At 39.1% G+C, this 16,552-nt stretch overlaps 1 protein-coding gene across 5 annotated transcripts; it reads left to right on the forward strand.

Annotated features, from left to right (window-relative positions):
- The first annotated feature begins 1,252 nt into the window (after positions 1-1,252).
- fbxo15 (F-box protein 15) lies at positions 1,253-12,929 on the forward strand. Of its 5 annotated transcripts, none has more exons than XM_035411968.1 (11): positions 1,253-1,413; positions 1,632-1,767; positions 2,020-2,118; positions 2,578-2,682; positions 3,551-3,790; positions 7,279-7,479; positions 7,574-7,703; positions 7,962-8,044; positions 9,417-9,562; positions 11,331-11,455; positions 11,817-12,929. In XM_035411968.1, exons 2-11 carry the CDS (start codon positions 1,661-1,663, stop codon positions 12,084-12,086), a joined length of 1,506 nt encoding a protein of 501 aa, XP_035267859.1. In that variant the 5' UTR covers positions 1,253-1,413; positions 1,632-1,660; the 3' UTR covers positions 12,087-12,929. The 5 variants fall into 5 exon arrangements, with proteins under 5 accessions (XP_035267859.1, XP_035267860.1, XP_035267858.1 ...); XM_035411969.1 differs by having other exon boundaries at positions 1,272-1,302; XM_035411967.1 differs by having other exon boundaries at positions 1,320-1,413; positions 1,608-1,767.
- Positions 12,930-16,552: the final 3,623 nt, after the last annotated feature.

Here is a 16,552-nt window from a genome sequence, read left to right on the forward strand (position 1 = left end):
TGCCTTCTGAACTGGGTATGGATCTGTTTCTTCAAAGCTTAGTTGGCTGCATAAATATTGAGATGCAAATGTGGACATTCTAAACCCAGTTACACAGCACTGCCGGCTATTCTCTGTAGGAAAATAAAACCTGGAATTAACCACCGGTGATCTTTAACTCTTTGCTGACAGAGTTGTTACATTGTTATTTTGCCGTGGATACAGTCTGTTCATTCTGGGTTGCTGATTTCTTTGAAATCCTAGTTATGGGTATACACCTTCTATATTGTCCGTTGCAAAGCCTGGCCCTCACCACATCGCAAGTATACCACAGAGGACAAAAATAGGTCTACATCAGATTTAAATAAGAATGAATGTCAAGTCAAATAAAACATTTGCGGGACCGTTCGCCTTATAATAATAATCACATTAATGATCAATAAGGCACTGTATCAGAGTGCAAGAACTAGAGAGGCAATCTAATAACTGCATATATCTATCCAGTTTTCACCAGCTTCCATTGTTTTCTGTTTCATTTTATTTATTTACTCTTTCACTTTTTGTGATACCTGGCTCCCTGGTAAAACTGAACATGGCGAATCTGCTTTATCTTCACATGCAATGAGACTCCCTGTTATTCAGGAAGCACCAGTGTCTCCCGCTAGTTTGTACTGATCGGCTGATAACAAGTGGAGACATAATCAAACCCATTGCCTAATCTAACACACAACATCTCCAAACACCCTCTTACAACCCTGCACCCAAAGGCATGCATTAATACAACAGTTAACAGAGGCAATAATGCTGTGGTACTTTAAAGTATTTTAAGTAATGCCAAGTCACGTGCAAAAATAATATAAAACACATTCTGAGCTGAATGCATAATTTCACAGAGGCTGTTTTATCAGAGTAAAGAAAATGTGAACATTTAGAGAAGGCACACTGCTCATGCATATCAGGATAGTTTCTCAGTTTAAAACTCGCGGAGTTTATGGGTGTACATCCATCTTCACTTGTATTATAGGCCTATCCTACAGCCATGATGGCCTCAATTTATGCAAAAGCCTGCTGGGCAAAATAGCAAGCTTTGTCAAGCAGACAAAGGACATATCCTTCATTTTGAAAACTAGTGAGACTACCTTACTCTGGTCTTTGCATTTTTTAGTTTGCTATATGGCTGCCTACCTCTGGAGCCTACATTTAGGCTACAGGACTGTCGACGATGTGGAATGAATCAAAAAGCACAGTTGTAAGTATGCCACACCTGAGGGTGGCAGTATATTCATTGGGTACATAAACAGCTAAATGCGGTTGTTAACTTGGGTAGGCTGGTTTCTTCGATTTGTTTAGTTAGCGAGACAACTAACGTTAGCATGCCAAATGGGAAAAAGGTGAATGAGTGTACACGGTTTACGAGAATAATTTAGAAACAAGGTGAATATTTTGCGAAAAAATGCTTTGTGCCTCGCTTACAGCATAGCGACAATTCTTTGTAAATACTTACAACGTTCAGTTTATATCTAAAACCGAAGGTGTGAAAAACAATAGCCAATTATTTTAGTAAAATACCCACTTCTTAAGCGATGCATCACGTTTGGGAAGACTGTTTTCGAACTTAATATCTCCAGCACGTGTTGTTACCATGGCTACAGGACGCGGACGAGCCTTGGCCAGTTTCAGAATGGGATTGGAAAAGGTTCAACAAGCGAACATAAGAATCCCACCAAATACGCCCAGCAGTACAAACGAGAAGAAGGAAATGCAATCCGACACAACGAAGAAAAAGAGGTAACGTTAATGCTGACCTCACTTTCCTAATTTTTAAAATGATAACTTGATAAATGAAGCCAGCTTTCTTGCCTACATAAACAGCATTGCATTCGTAAGTTAACTTTAAGTTTTTTATGTGGAGTTACATAGCTAGCAAACTTACAGTTTTACATTTTTCTTCTGTCACTGTCTATTGAAATGATCCTTTTCCGGCTAGAAAATTAAGTTGGCTAACCTTGAATACTCAGATACTGTTGTCCTCTACTTCAGACATGGGACGTCCCGAAAACACAATCCAAAGCCAGAATCAAAGGGAGCAACTGTAAGGTTAAGAAATCCAGTTAATCGTTCTCAAAATTACTTTGAGAGGCAAGTTTTAAAAATTGTTATCGCCGTTACATGTACTGTAGGGTATCCTATTACTTAACTTTTGCTATCTCTTAACGCTATTCTTTAACTCTATTTTAGAATGTCTTCCCAAAGATTGGGTGTGGAACAGTGGGACTGTGAAACCATTCCAGAATTCAGTTATTATTAATGGAAAAAGATACATGTTTTTTGTGTTTTTTCCCAGTTGAAGGCTTTGAAATGATTTATTTTAGTTTGATAGCTGCAAATTAGTCTAATTTATTTAGGTTCATAATTCGGATTAATGCATGTATTTTATTTATTTTTTTACTTTGTCACTGTTTGTAGTAATTCATGTTATTATTTTGAGGTAGCCACATATTTATACGTCATGGAACATGTTAAACAGTAACTTGTGAAATTGCTAACACGAGAAAGTCCCTGAAGCCTTATTATCTTATCATTTTTGCTTTTCTTTAGAATGCCACCAGAGATAGTCCTGAAGATTCTCTCCTATTTGGATGCTGCTTCCCTTTTTTGCATTGGCTTTGTCAACAAGCAGTTTCATGAACTGGCCAACAACAAGTAAGGGGCTTGTTTTGATCTTGTACAGGCCTATATAACCATGTAGCCTACACTTTTTCTGCCTGCAGCCATGGCGTTTTAATTGTGTTATTGAAAATTGAAAATGTAACCCCTTTGTAAAGGAATCATTTTTCAAAAAACACAATACAAAGCAAAAGTAAAGTAAAACTATTTTATCTGACTAATGTGACTCAGGGTTATTTATCCTATTCTTCATGGCATGCATCGCAGTTTCTCACCTAATGTGACCGTAAGAGGGAAAAGCATCTTTTAGTAGACAATAAGTGTGTATTTAAGAATAAATAACGGCTCAACACTATTCAGAGGTGGAAGTTATGGTCTACAGTGTTTCCCCTAAGTTTGGAGGTCATCTGTGGCGGTATGACGCATAGCCTATAGCTTGTAGGCAACTCGGGTAACGGTAGCCTTTACACTGTGATTTAAATTATGGTCATAGACCGGGGGGGTTGTGTAAGAGAGATTGTGATTGTGAACAGAGAGCAGGCGATTGCAATCGCAGACTGCTGAGGGGGGAGATAATCTTTTTTTTATTATTGGAGACAAAGATGAAGTTACCTTGCCTGGTCGATGTCGCAGATTTCTGCGGTCGTTTATCTGTGATGACCGTACGTCTCCAAACATCCCTCTACTAAATAAAATCCCATTATTGACTGACTTTATTTTGTGGCGGTCGTGCTCATACTGTGGCAGTGCACCCTAGATGACTCAATCTAGGGGAAACTCTTCTGCAATATTACTTACGGCTTATCGCCGATTCAGTATGGGAGATTGGTGGTTGTGGCGATGGATGATGTCAACAGCAACCTTTGAAAGGAAGTGCATGCCATTTTCTCTGGGTGTCTTTCAGTGCGATGTGGTACAGGATGTTCACAAATGAGTCTGGAAAGATGAAAAAGTGGAAGCCAAAGCAAACCGATGAAGTGGCAGAGGGAATGAATGCAGTGTCCATTCAGGAAAAGCCGGAAGGGTACTGGAAGAGACTCTACTTTCGGAAGATGGTTGGGTACAACGAAAGTAAATGGAAGAGACAATTAAAAGCCATAAACCCCTACACTGGCCTGCCACGCTTAACGGAGCAAGTTTTGAGGTCAGCCAATGCTATTCTTTTACCATCCTCTTATCACTTTCTGATGTCCTTCATGAGTGGTCTGTGGTGATTCCTCCAGTAGTTTGTTTCTTCTTAAGGACATTCTGTACTGTTGACTTTGGAATACAGAAACATTCCACAGTAGGTCCAATTGATTTTTTTTCTTCTTCTTTTCTTTCATCCTGACTCTCACAGCTTTCAATTTATAAATAGAGTAACATGGTAAACCTGTGGAATTTGAAATGGCTGACAGTCATTTGTCCCAGTACATATTCTGACTTGAATGAAATAGGCAGACTGGATTGATTTCAAATCAGATCAAATCAGTTTTATTTGTATAGCGCCTTTTACAGAAATCCTGACAAAGGAACTTTACAAAGTGGCAAAAAAGGAAAAACAGAGCAGGAGCGAAAACCGAGAAAGAACCGAGCAAAAATCCGGCCTGAGTCCTCCAAATAGCAAGCACATGGGGTGAACAAACAAAAAAACTTCCAGTGTGGGGAAAACCCTCAAATGGAGGCTAGAAAAAACTCCCTGATGGGAAGAAATCTAGGGTGGAACCCTAGAGGGGGAGCCCAAAATGTTGGGGACATGTTATGTTAATGAAAGCGGTCATGTTTAGTACTTAGGCGACACAGTGATGCAGTGGGTAGCACTGTCGCCTCAGCATGTACCCACAGTGCAAAGACATGCAGGCAGGCTAGTTGAAGACTCTAAATTGCCAATAGGTATGAGTGTGTGAATGAATGTTGAGTAAATTAATTGGAAAAATGCTGCAATATCTACGTGGTGAAATGAAAATGTATTAAAAATACCCTTCAATAAGATCAGAGAATATGCACTTTAACCACATCAAGTACAAAGCCAAAAAAAAAAAAAAAAAAAAAATATATATATATATATATATATATATATATATATATATATATATTTGGCTCCATATATTTATTCATTTTTATTTATTCATTTTTGCTAATGTTGAGACAAAAAAGCAGGTCCTGTCTTTCTTTGTTCATTTTTGTATTTTCCAAAGTTTCTTTGAAGTTAAAAATAGCAAGAACCGATTAATTTCACATTACAATAAATTATTTTTTATAAATAAAGTGCATATTCTGTGAAGAAATGCCAATCATTTCCTTTTTACTGTATTGATAAGTCCAACATTCCCTGGTATATTTACACATTATAGTGTATAGTGACACCTGCACAGGTCACACCATGCTAATCACTTACCCCTTCATTTTTTTTTTTTTTTTGCCTTTTGTGCTTTCTGGCCCTATATAATACGTGTTAGATAGCCTTAAACGTATAGACTTGCTCCAGTATATTTGCAACATAAATTGTGACAATAAAATAAAATTGGAAACATGTTACTTGATTTGCTGGCATTTCACAATGTATCATTTTCCTCCGATTAGAAGTGGTGTTGTGCTCCAATTTTGAGGTAACATAACATCTGTTGTACAAGGGGAAAGAAAATACTTGTGCCCCTCTTCGAGGCCTCGTGAATTGTTAAAATAAATTGCTTGGCCCTTCATGTGGCCTAGACAAATCCCAAAAGATGTGCTGTTACTGACACACCAGGATGAGGTTTGCCTTATTAATAATCATTTGACATGATTCCAAGGCAACGCCAATTGGGATAAATCTCTTTGGGATTCTTGACTCTCTGTCCCTCTCTTCATTATTTGGCTCCGTAATTGATACCAGGGAAGGTTCTAGAGTTCAGCACTACAGGTGCTATCGTGGGAATTTTGTAAACCTCCATCTGCCACATTTCAAGGAAAATGCTTTACGGCAGCGTTTAGTGAGACAGTCAGCTACTGGTGACAGATATTTTCATAAAAAGCTACCTGCTTTTAAATAAAATAACTAAAACTCACTATTGTTGATACAAGTTAAAGTCACATTTCTCCATTGACTTCCACAGCTGCCTTCTTATAGATGTGTGCCATGCACAATACCAGAAACCAACTATGTTTTGGATCTGTACTGGCTTTTGCATTACAAAAGTACACCTCGTAAAGGTTCTAATGAACATCAAAGAAAACAGGACCTTCTCATAGAGCAGATGTAGTGCCTTACAATTAACAAAATGTTGCATAACTTTGAACTGTATATAAACCAGTAATGAATCAACACCTCGTATATTGTATTACTCACATTTTTTTGCAAACATGGCCCTTGGATTTGAGCAGTCATCAAAATGAATTTACCAAAACTGTGTTTTTTTTATTGAAAGAAGACATGCACACAAACGAAACGCAGATTCTGATTGACTACCCCTTGATCATCCATGTTAAGCCAGTTGAAACAGATTGGTGGCATGGAGGCTGGCAGCAGGGCACTAGAGTAGCCCAGAAAAGATAGTCCAAGCGACTGGACTGGATGCAGGGATTTGTTGGGGGATTAAGGGGCAGGAGAGCATATTTTGTGTTGTTGAAGCAAAAATTTGCAGGATGTAGCCTACCCAATGTTCTCTGTGACGGAGACCTTTGGGATCCTCTGGTCCATGAAGACCTTGGTTGAATTGAAAAGTTGTGAAGGTGCTTTGATTTTGCTGGAGAGTGCTTGAAGCTGCATGATTTTATGACCCATGCATTTTACAAAACATTTTTTTTCATCACCATACTTCCTCACTGTTTTGAGTACAACAATACCAGTGTTCTGATGTGCCAAAGTACATAATTTATCTGAACAAGTGTTTCCAGAGTGTAGGTGGTAAAGTGCTCTAGATAATATTTCATTCTGTGTAACTATTAGCATCATGGATACTAACTTGAGTTCAGTTTCTGAACAATCAAGTGGATTATTGTTTTGTATGAGCGGCCGCTAGAGATTTAACATTTCAGACTGCATGTAGAAAGATGTGAACCTAAAGAAAACTTTGTGTGGAAAAAAAATGAGCAAATTGTAAAGAAACATTAATAAATAATGTCACAACATTTTTAATTGCTTGCTTTTAATTAATGTTTTGCTTGTTAAAATGCACTACCTCAGAATGGGACAGCCCAGTAGTGAAGCATGTAGCTCATAAAAATTGTCTGTCCTTGGTTACTCAATGCCAAGTTCCAGACTGCCTCTGGAAGCAATGTCGACACAAGAACTGTTAGCCGGGAGCTTCCTGAAATGGGTTTCTATTGCCGAGCAGTTTCCATTTCCTGTTTCAGCATGACAGTGCCCCCGCACACAAAGCGAGGTCCATAAAGCAATGGTTTGTTGAGTTTGGTGTGGCAAAACCTGACTGGCCTAATGCAATGCTGATATCTGTGAGTGCATAATGGAGGCTATTTATAGGGCATAAAACAGATTTAACCAATGCGAAACTAAACAAACATTGTGCACTTTATGCCACGCAGATACATAACATACAAATAACTAAATGTGAAATGAGAGTGTAGTAATACTATGGCCTAGTTTGTATTTATGCACTTTAAAAAGGACAGATCGGCGTAGTGCAGAAACATCACATTTGGCCTTTCTTTCAGGGATCTGCATGTTACATGGGAGATCACGGTAACTGAAAAAAGAGGGCGGGAGTGCACAGTTCAGCAAACCCATGCCTATTTTTCCGATTCATCCGTAACCGTGTGTTGGAGCAACGGCAGTTGGCCTCCTTTTCACCAGCTCTCCATGCTGCAGCTATACGGAGTGAAGCGGGTAGCATTCGATTGCCCTGCAGTCAACAGGTACGGTTGATGCGTCTGTTCATATTCATTTATTTGATTCATTGACTTGATTTTTGTTCCTCGGTCGGTAATGTCTCTTCATTCGCCTCCACAGGCCTGGGTGGCGATCTCTGATTGCGAAGCATGATCTGCATGATATCCGAGAGAGGGGCAGAGTCATCGGCTCAGACAAGCTTGTGAATTTGTACCACTTGGCCCCTGGACTTATTATCGGACTGTGGAGGGTATGGTTTCATTAAGAAGAGAGGGATTATTTGATTTGCAGACCCTGATCGCTGGTCCATTCGCGTGATCTGAATGCCAAGCCGCACGGTTATTCTCAGAGACAGCAAGGTTAAAGCTACTGCTTGTGTTAGTGTCTGCAATCTTGCATACTCAGCTGGGCTACTGGAACGACAAGTTGTTGTGAGTGATGCATAAAATGAGGTGAAGATACCGTGAAAATACTGATTTTGTGTTGTGTTCTTTTGTTGTATTTTCAGGGAAATTGCTCAGTTGCTTTCGTCATGATGAATTTCCACTTCCACAAGTTAGTGGAAAGAAGCCTGCTTGGGTCTTCCATATGGTGAGAGTTTTAGGCATGATGGTAAGGTCATTGCTTTGAAGTGCAAACTGAAAACTGTCTGGGCCATATGTCCCCTAACTTAGGAGGAGAAATGGTCATTTGTTGGTCAAAAGGTTTGTAGGTATGTAAATATTTGAAGGTATCTAACCCAATGCCTTCCTCGCAGCAAGAAAATCACTATAAAAACTGCATTATTTAACTGCAATGTTGAATGGACTATGATGTAATAATTACTGATTAAGTTCAAAGGTGTATTCCACAGCCACTCTGTTGACTTTACACCAAACCCTTCCCAGTGTGTACTGGAATTAAATACTGTGTAAACCTACACAACCTGCTGACCTGATGCTGTTAGTAGTTTATATATATTGTGGAGATTACCCTAGATCATTTGATTGTATTTTATGTATTCAATTAGGCTAGTTTGACTTAACAAAATAAACAGGTTGCTTCTAAAGTTGAAAGAAATAAGTTCATGACAGAGGATAAAAAGTATAGGCATAGCTCACTTTAAGGCCAAAAGACATGATATGGTGTGACAACTCCATCTTCTGGCAATGCATGATTCTGTATTTTTCACTCAGCGATCTAAAAGATTTAGCTGCTATAGAGCCCCCCTATTCCTGTCTTTCCTCTCCAGTTTTGCAAAACCATGTGATCAACAGGGATCATCTGACACTATGACGTCATGCAAAGTAGATTTTTTTTAAAATAAATAAATGTTACCTCTCATTTATTATATGAAAAGTTACGGAGAAAGTGACATTTCAGATGTGGTCAGTGTGTGACCTCCAGGCTTATTTAAACAACTTGCTATGTTGTCCCCAGGTATTATTTTATGTTAATACCTGGGAACAACATATTGTGTCATTTGATCATATGTCTAACAGACTAACAGGGTCATATGACCAGTCATGAAGACCTTGATTTGATTGGGCCCCAGGTGTCATTAATGGGGGTTTTGACTTACAGCAATGAAAACTCAACACAGTCCATATTTTCTTATAATTTTAATTTTATTCATGATGCATTGATTTTCTATAAAAATTTTTTTTAAAAACTTCCACATCCTTCACACAACACATCCTTCCCCGATGGACTATATCTCAAACTGTTTATCTGAGGCTATTGAATAAGCATTTAGGTCAATCAATATAGTCAATGAGCAGATGTTTTAAAGTTTGCATAAATTGTTATTTAGTTTAATTTACCATCCACAGTTACTTTAACATTATACAGTATGTTAATATTCTGTGCAGTAGCAGATGATGCTTGCCTCATTTCTTTGAATTAAGTGCCTCTGTCTGTACAGTGTATGCGTGGCAGTCTGAATTTATGCAGATTTTTTCTTTCTTCCTCTCCTTTTTGCAAGCCCCTACACAGTGCCAGAGGACAGACCTCCCTTTGATGATGTGGACCCAGAATATGGTCTCCATGGATACACAATGCACATCTTACTCCATAACACTGTGAAGCACATCATGTCTGGGCATTTCTCTCAGCTCTTCTGCAAGACAGGTAAACAACTTGAGTAGGTCTGGAATAAGGCATTAGTCAGTTGATTTATTTTTCATGGAATGCTGTTATGTAGGACAGGGGTTCCCAATACGTCGAACGTAGGTCATGCTGGTAGATTGCGTGTCATTTTTTAAAAATGCACCAGTTAAAATTTGAATTCTTCCCATTTTCATGCCTCTTCCCTTGGCTACGACTTCTGCCTGACAGGCAGGTGCACTTGATTGACATGTGGCCAGCCTGCTGATGTTTAGAACTTTGTCACCTTCAGCATGCCCGTTCATGATATAGACACAATTGTGCACTCAGAATTCTCAAAATTGGGGTATAGTCATGTAAATGACCAATACTACGTGAAAGTAACACGATAACTTTGCCAATGTATTTTATATGGGGCAGAGCAGTCATGGTGGTGACATGATAAATCTGGTCCATTTTAGGATGTGAATTTTTCTTTCAATATCAAATGGATAGTGTAAATCCAAAGCTGGGATTTTGTCCAGATAATATACTGGTCTAATAATTTTACTTTTATGCCAATACAGGTTTCTATAGCCTACAATTTGGCTTCTATTTTTACGTGACCGTAAACTTTGGCAATGCATTTTATATGACACAGGGCAATCATATTGGTGACACAATAAACCTGGTCTATCAACTTAATTTGTCACAGCCTGCTTAATAATATTGCATGCAACCACTGTTCAAAGATATATTTTTTTTTTTAGTGTGGATACGTTCAGACAGCTTAGATTTCACAATCATTCAGCAATCAGTATTATTTTACATGTTCTCAAGAGGTGTTGGAGCAAGGTCTATTTCAAAGCTGATATTCTGTGATGTCCTTCACCAATGGAGCAGAGCAGTACCCGCGGAGCTGGGCTCATTAATATGAAAGGACTGTGATTTAGTTCTCACGCTCATTAGGGAGAAGACCTGTACAAGTAATGGCTGCAGGGGGTTTACCTGGAATAACAATTTAGACTTTGTTGTTAACGTTTTGCCTCCTGGAGTGGCGGGTTTTCAAATGTCAGACAGCTGCATAACAATACAAATATAATCATGAATCATTGCAAATGATAATGATCGATGACATAATTATGTACATTACAAAATAAATGAAAGCAGTCAGTGAAATTTGAAAATAGCCTTTTCCCCCCTGAATCTGTATTGTGCCAAAGCAGAACAGATGCAAAGCCAGTGTAACAGTAGATGGTGCTAGAGCTACTAAAAATGGTTGGTGTGTGTGTGTGTGTGCATGTGTGCGTGCGTGCATGTTGCTTTTAGCTTAACTGCTGAGATCTTCAGGAGTAAAATTGTCTGCACATGCATCCACATATCAAATTTACTAGTGCAGGATATTGCAGTGCAGTGTCTTACAGTACTCCAGATGTGGTACAGGGATAACATTACAGTTGGCCACAGTACTTCATCATTTACTTACCATTATCTTAGAACAAGTGCCTCGCTGCTTGTGTGTAATGTGCACTATGAGTGTTTAGGCTGTAGGATAGTGTAATGGTTAGGAAACTGGACTTACGGCTCAAGGGTTGTGGATTTGATTCCCATCTGGGAGGTTGCACTGGTAGCCTTGATCAAGGTCCTTTACCTGAATTGTTTCAGTATATTATTACTCTGTATACATGAACACATTGTATGTAATAAACAATAAATCCCTCCAGGTGGGGAGTGACTGCTAAATTCTGGAATGTAAATTTAATGTATGCCTTTCACTGTTAACGTAGCTGTTCCAACATTTTGGATCCTCTAGATCACATTCGGGATGGGTTCATACAGCTGAGGGCCATCAACAGAAATGCCCTGTCACAGCACACCCCTCTTTCTGGGAAAATCAACCTGCCCTGGAAGACTGTGGGTCTGGATGGGATTGTCCAGGTAACCCTCAAAGTAGACTGTAGTCAACTACTGCAGTTTTGATAAGTGTCTCACCGTAATGCATTCCGTTCCTATTATGTACATACCATGTGTCATAATGTTTAGTGACAATGGGTAAACTTGAAAGGATTGTTTAAAAAGGCGTAATCCCTCATTTATCGGGCCTTAAAAAACACTCCTGAATTAAGCATCAAGTCATCCTCAATACTTTTTTGGCCAGCATTTATTTATTTTATTTTTTAAATCAATTACATGTATTTGCATACCATTGTTTAAGTGCATAATGTGCATTCATGTCAAACAGTAATGCTGTCACGTTATATTTAGTATTTGACTTTCTTTTGAAATAATTTTTCTATAGAACTGCTGCATGATGACCCTGACTGTTCTGGATGAAGCGCAGAACCCCTTCTGGTGTGTCAGCACACCAGTAACCATGATGTTGTCCAAACAGGAATCTTCGTCATATGACTACGAAGGGGAGCGCTTCTTTATGAAGCACCAGGACTCTGAGGGGAAGATCAGAATAGAGCTAGTTTGGTTAGCAGAGCAAGAGCAATTCTTTCTCACCAACCTTGTGATTTACATAGCGACGGCTAAAGTAAACAAGCACTTTGGAAGACAGTACTGAAACTGTGTTTTGGAGAAGAAAAAAAAAATTTGTTTTGAGACTTGGGCTTAGAATCGCTCAATATGACCTAACTGAGGGGTTGTACATTTATGGTCATTCTGATGTCATATTTCAGAATCTTTTTCCTCCTTGATGGTAAGCTGGCAGTTGAAATGTAATTGCTGTTCACTGTTTTATAAGTATTTGTATAGTTTATTCATAATGAGCATGCCATTTTGGACATATTCTAGATTGTGAGTATTCATTGATTTGATGTTTTTTTTTTTTTTTTTTGACACTTTTTAAAAATATTGTGTTTTAGCCATTTCATTTACATGGCAAAAATATTTTGAGTTTTCATAGTTGTTATACACTTCACAGTCTATTTACCAACTCCATTCTTATGCTCCATTTTAAATGAATTCTTTTTTGGCATTGACATTGTTAAATGTTTGATATTCTTTGGGTACAGGTTTAAAGTATGCCCTTGTGAAGCCATAAACTCTAAAAAATTTCTCTCAAAGCCATTTATACCTTAATATCAAATGCTAAAGTGGAGTTTTAGAATGCACATGGGGGAGTGATCTTGGGAAAAAGCCAGTTCCTCCCTTCATGTAGCACATCTTTATTGATTTAACCGTTGTCCTATTCTCATCCTCTCTGGCTATCCACTCATATCAACTACTACTCTGAAATTCAAGCCAGTCTCTATATTACATTGTACATAATCATTTTGAAATTAGACGTTATGGACCTTGGCTCTTTGCATGTTTTGGGTACGTTACTCAGTTTCTCAGTAATGCCACTGGATTATTGAATAAATGGATTGCGATTGACAGGAAAATAAATAAAATGGTATACCACTTTGCCGCATTACTGCACTCTAGGCAATTCACAGGAAAATAAGTGAGAGAGAGCTGGAGAGATGGAAAGAGAGAGTACCTTAGTTTTCAGTCACCCTTCCTCCCTCTGGAATACACCAAATATGAGTGCATTAACAGTGTTCTGTCCTTATGATAAACCTTCAGATTTTAAATGGGGAAAATAATGCACCGAGTTGCTGTAGCTTGTCTCAAAGAGGTTCATTCTCACATGGGCATGCAGTGGTGAAATAGAGCCTTTGTTTTGCTGTGTAAGTACTTTTGCATTTTATGCCCGTATGGTGGCTCCTGGTAATGTAGTGCTTATGATTTGAATCTTTACAATACAGAATGATGAATCACCACTGGGTTTATATTATCAAAAGCCGAGTCATCACTCATCACCCGAGTTCCGGCTTTTCAGCAAAACCGTGCTTATTGTGCTCTCCTTTTATCTCTTGAAGGTGGGAGGGCATTTAATTACATGCCGTTTGAATATAATACCACCGTCACGTCGGTGCATGTATTGATTTATGCTTGGCATATTGTGTTTTCAGGACCTTCCTGCGAATCACATGAAGCCATTAGCCACCATAGTGTTGTGTGCTCAAACTGAATGGTGGATTACCAGTCGACAGGCATGGGCCTGCAGACATTAATATTTGCCATGCGGACTACATGTACATTTCCTAGCTCTGGTGCCAGTTTTTTAAATGCATATTTCATGCATTTTTATATTTTAAAGCTGGTGCTCGCCTCGCTGGTAGATATTATTGTAATCGGTCAAGAAAGCAAAGACAAGTGATGGGGGAAGCAAAGGGAAAGTTAAAAAATGATTAAGATATTTCATGCTTGCACTTTTCTGTGACCAGCTCAAGCTGAATTATTGCGCTTTATTGATCCTCAAAGTCTGCATTGGTTCTGAAGTTTATGATAAATGAATGTCAAGATATTTTAAATTTAACCGATCTAGGCTATATGCACATTGTTGTCTTATTCTCATATATTTAGACTTCTAGTAGAACAATGTGTGAAAAGGTTTTGAGACTTGTTTGTTAAATTTGATTTCAATTATCCAATCATACTTTCTTCACATTGTGATAACAAGTTGTGGGAGATTTCATTTTATTTGATCGCCCAAAAGGGTGGACAGCATTGCCGATGGTGCGAATCACAAGATGGTGCCTTTGTAATAGGATTTTGCTCACCTCTCCTTTGTTTTCTGAGGTTGGTCTCACCTTGGGAAAGCGCTTGTTTCATGATTGGGGGGGTGGAGGGGACAGCAGACGATGGAAGAGCTTCTGTCATGCGACATGACTGAAGCCGTAACTAGATTGCGGGCGGACACAGGCATGCCTGAAGGTTAAGCACTCCATATGCTGCCTCACTACATATAACACTACGGTTTACTGGCACTGTTCCTTGACCGCATTACCCTCACAACCGCACTGTTTATCACAGAGCCCCCCCTGGGCTTTCTGCTGCTGATGTGAAGACTACTTCTGGAAGTGGTTAAATGCACCCTGCACCCACCACTGTAACCTTCATCAGACAGCTGCCGGTGTACAGCCGAACACGACCCCCATAAAACTGACAGTTGTTCACGGTTGTTTGTGAGGAATTAGCATCTTAACGGCTTCACCTAATAACGCCCTCCTAGCATCGCTTAGCTCTTACTTTCCAATGTCATACAATCAGCTTAATTGCAGACAAATGCAGGCACAATTCTGAAGGTCACTCTCCTCAGTATTGACAGGGAGGGGAAAAAAAACACTTCTGCAAAGGTGATGATTTGGGGGTCAATCTTTTCGTCCAGCTGTAAGGACAGTTTTGGAATTCAATTTTGTATAACAGAAAGAAAACGGTTTGTTGTCTTTATCTATATAATATTATATTGAATCTTTAATATTCAGTATATCTCAGAGTTTCTATATGGTCACTCTCAATTTAGAGTCAATTATGTATTGATAATCCATCCAAAATGTTATCAGTACTTTCAATTCCAAAGACAATGGTGCCTATTTTAGTGAGAGTATATCATAAATATCTCCAGCAGATGGCTCTACTAGTTAAGCAGAAGGGGCTCAGTGATTCACAAGAAGGCTGTATACAGTAAGCCTTGCATGGCTGCTTTTTTAGAACAGTAATAAGAGAATATATTGTTTATTTTTGTGAACATGGATGGGGCATAGCTTTTGTAAACTTTAAGGTCGGAAGTTTATCTGAACAAATTCATGAATGTGAAAGAAAGGGAAAGTAGAAGATGTATAGATGGTCTCTACCATTCACCGTGGTTAAGGGTGGTGGATTAGGGATAGCACAGCATGGGGGCAGGGGTGAGGGCGTTGAGGAAGAGTGATTGGTAAATTTTGGGGGGCGGGCTTTAATAGCTAAATTAATAAGCTAGTGTCCTTGAATGATAGTCACCATAAATGTGAAAAAACAAGGCTACTTGTTTCATTTTCATACAAGCGTACGGGTTTTTAGAACAAGTCCAAAAAAACAGCGACCCGCAACTTTCGATTGACTTTTCGAAGTGAATTTAGAACAAAAAAACGCAAAGTCATGTTTTTTAAGCAGACTTGGCAACTCTGGCCTGGAGTGCCAGATGGGCAGCCTTTATAGCCTACTTTTGCCATCAGAATCAGATTTCACCCTACCAGGCAAACCCAGTCAAGAACCGCTAGCGTTAAAGCATTTAAAACATTCAGTGCATAATTACCCCAAGTCTATACTCTGATTTATGTTTCCCAAAAATTTGGTAATCTTTTGCATTTATTTATTTATTATCTTCAACATATTGGGCCCTAAAAATGCACAGTGTGATGGACTGGGGTATAGCATAGTAATACAGTATGTTTCCCTATGATAAATGAATCATTCAATTCTACCTTGACCAAGGACTGACTCAGGTAGAAATTGCTTTAGGTTTATGTGGTGTGGGGATGGCTGGTTTAAGCAGCCACACCTGCCCTGGGTCAAGCTAATTAGACCAGGCTAATTAGATATTTGGTTAAGCTAATTAGATAATTGGCCAGGCTAATTGGACCCGGGAACAGAGGTGGCTGCACCTGTGCGTAGTGAGGTAATCAGTGCACACAGGTTATATCTGCCATCCCCACCCACACAAGGGAGAGCCTCTCTGTCATGACAGTTTTTGACATCTGCTCCTTGGCTGTAACATCTTGCGAATAAATGTGTATTGGGTTTGAACGTCGTCTTCCTGTGTCTCTGTGCTGGAGGGCCCCTTGGGAAGCCACTTTGGTTGCCTGTGGCAGGCTCGTTTGCCACAGTTTATAAATTATAGACAACTTCCAGGTTTCTGCTGGCAAAGTGAACTGCTAAATTGTCTATTATTGATTAACATAACAGGATTACTACCTGCAGCTCAATATAATCAACATAAAGCATGCTGACATGGTGAAGAGGTTTAGTTGTTGTTCGACCAAACATGGAATGGGCAAGGTGATTGATGTAAGCAACTGGCCCTGGTGTGATTGTTGGTGCCAGACTTGGTGGTTCCAGCATCTCAGAAACAGGTGCCCTCCTTAGATTTTAATGCGCTACAGTTTTGTGAGTTTACAGTGAATGCTGTGATAAGCAAAGAAACATCAAGGGAGTAGCAGT

The sequence above is a fragment of the Anguilla anguilla genome, chromosome 4 (assembly GCF_013347855.1).
Source record: "Anguilla anguilla isolate fAngAng1 chromosome 4, fAngAng1.pri, whole genome shotgun sequence".
Classification (NCBI taxonomy): domain Eukaryota; kingdom Metazoa; phylum Chordata; class Actinopteri; order Anguilliformes; family Anguillidae; genus Anguilla; species Anguilla anguilla.

Coding starts and splice junctions, on each gene's coding strand:
- fbxo15 (XM_035411967.1), top strand. CDS start 1,622: ATGGCTACAGGACGCGGACGAGCCTTGGCCAGTTTCAGAATGGGATTG. Junction 2,683..3,550: donor CATGAACTGGCCAACAACAA/GTAAGGGGCTTG, acceptor GGTGTCTTTCAG/TGCGATGTGGTACAGGATGT. Junction 7,480..7,573: donor GATTGCCCTGCAGTCAACAG/GTACGGTTGATG, acceptor TCGCCTCCACAG/GCCTGGGTGGCGATCTCTGA.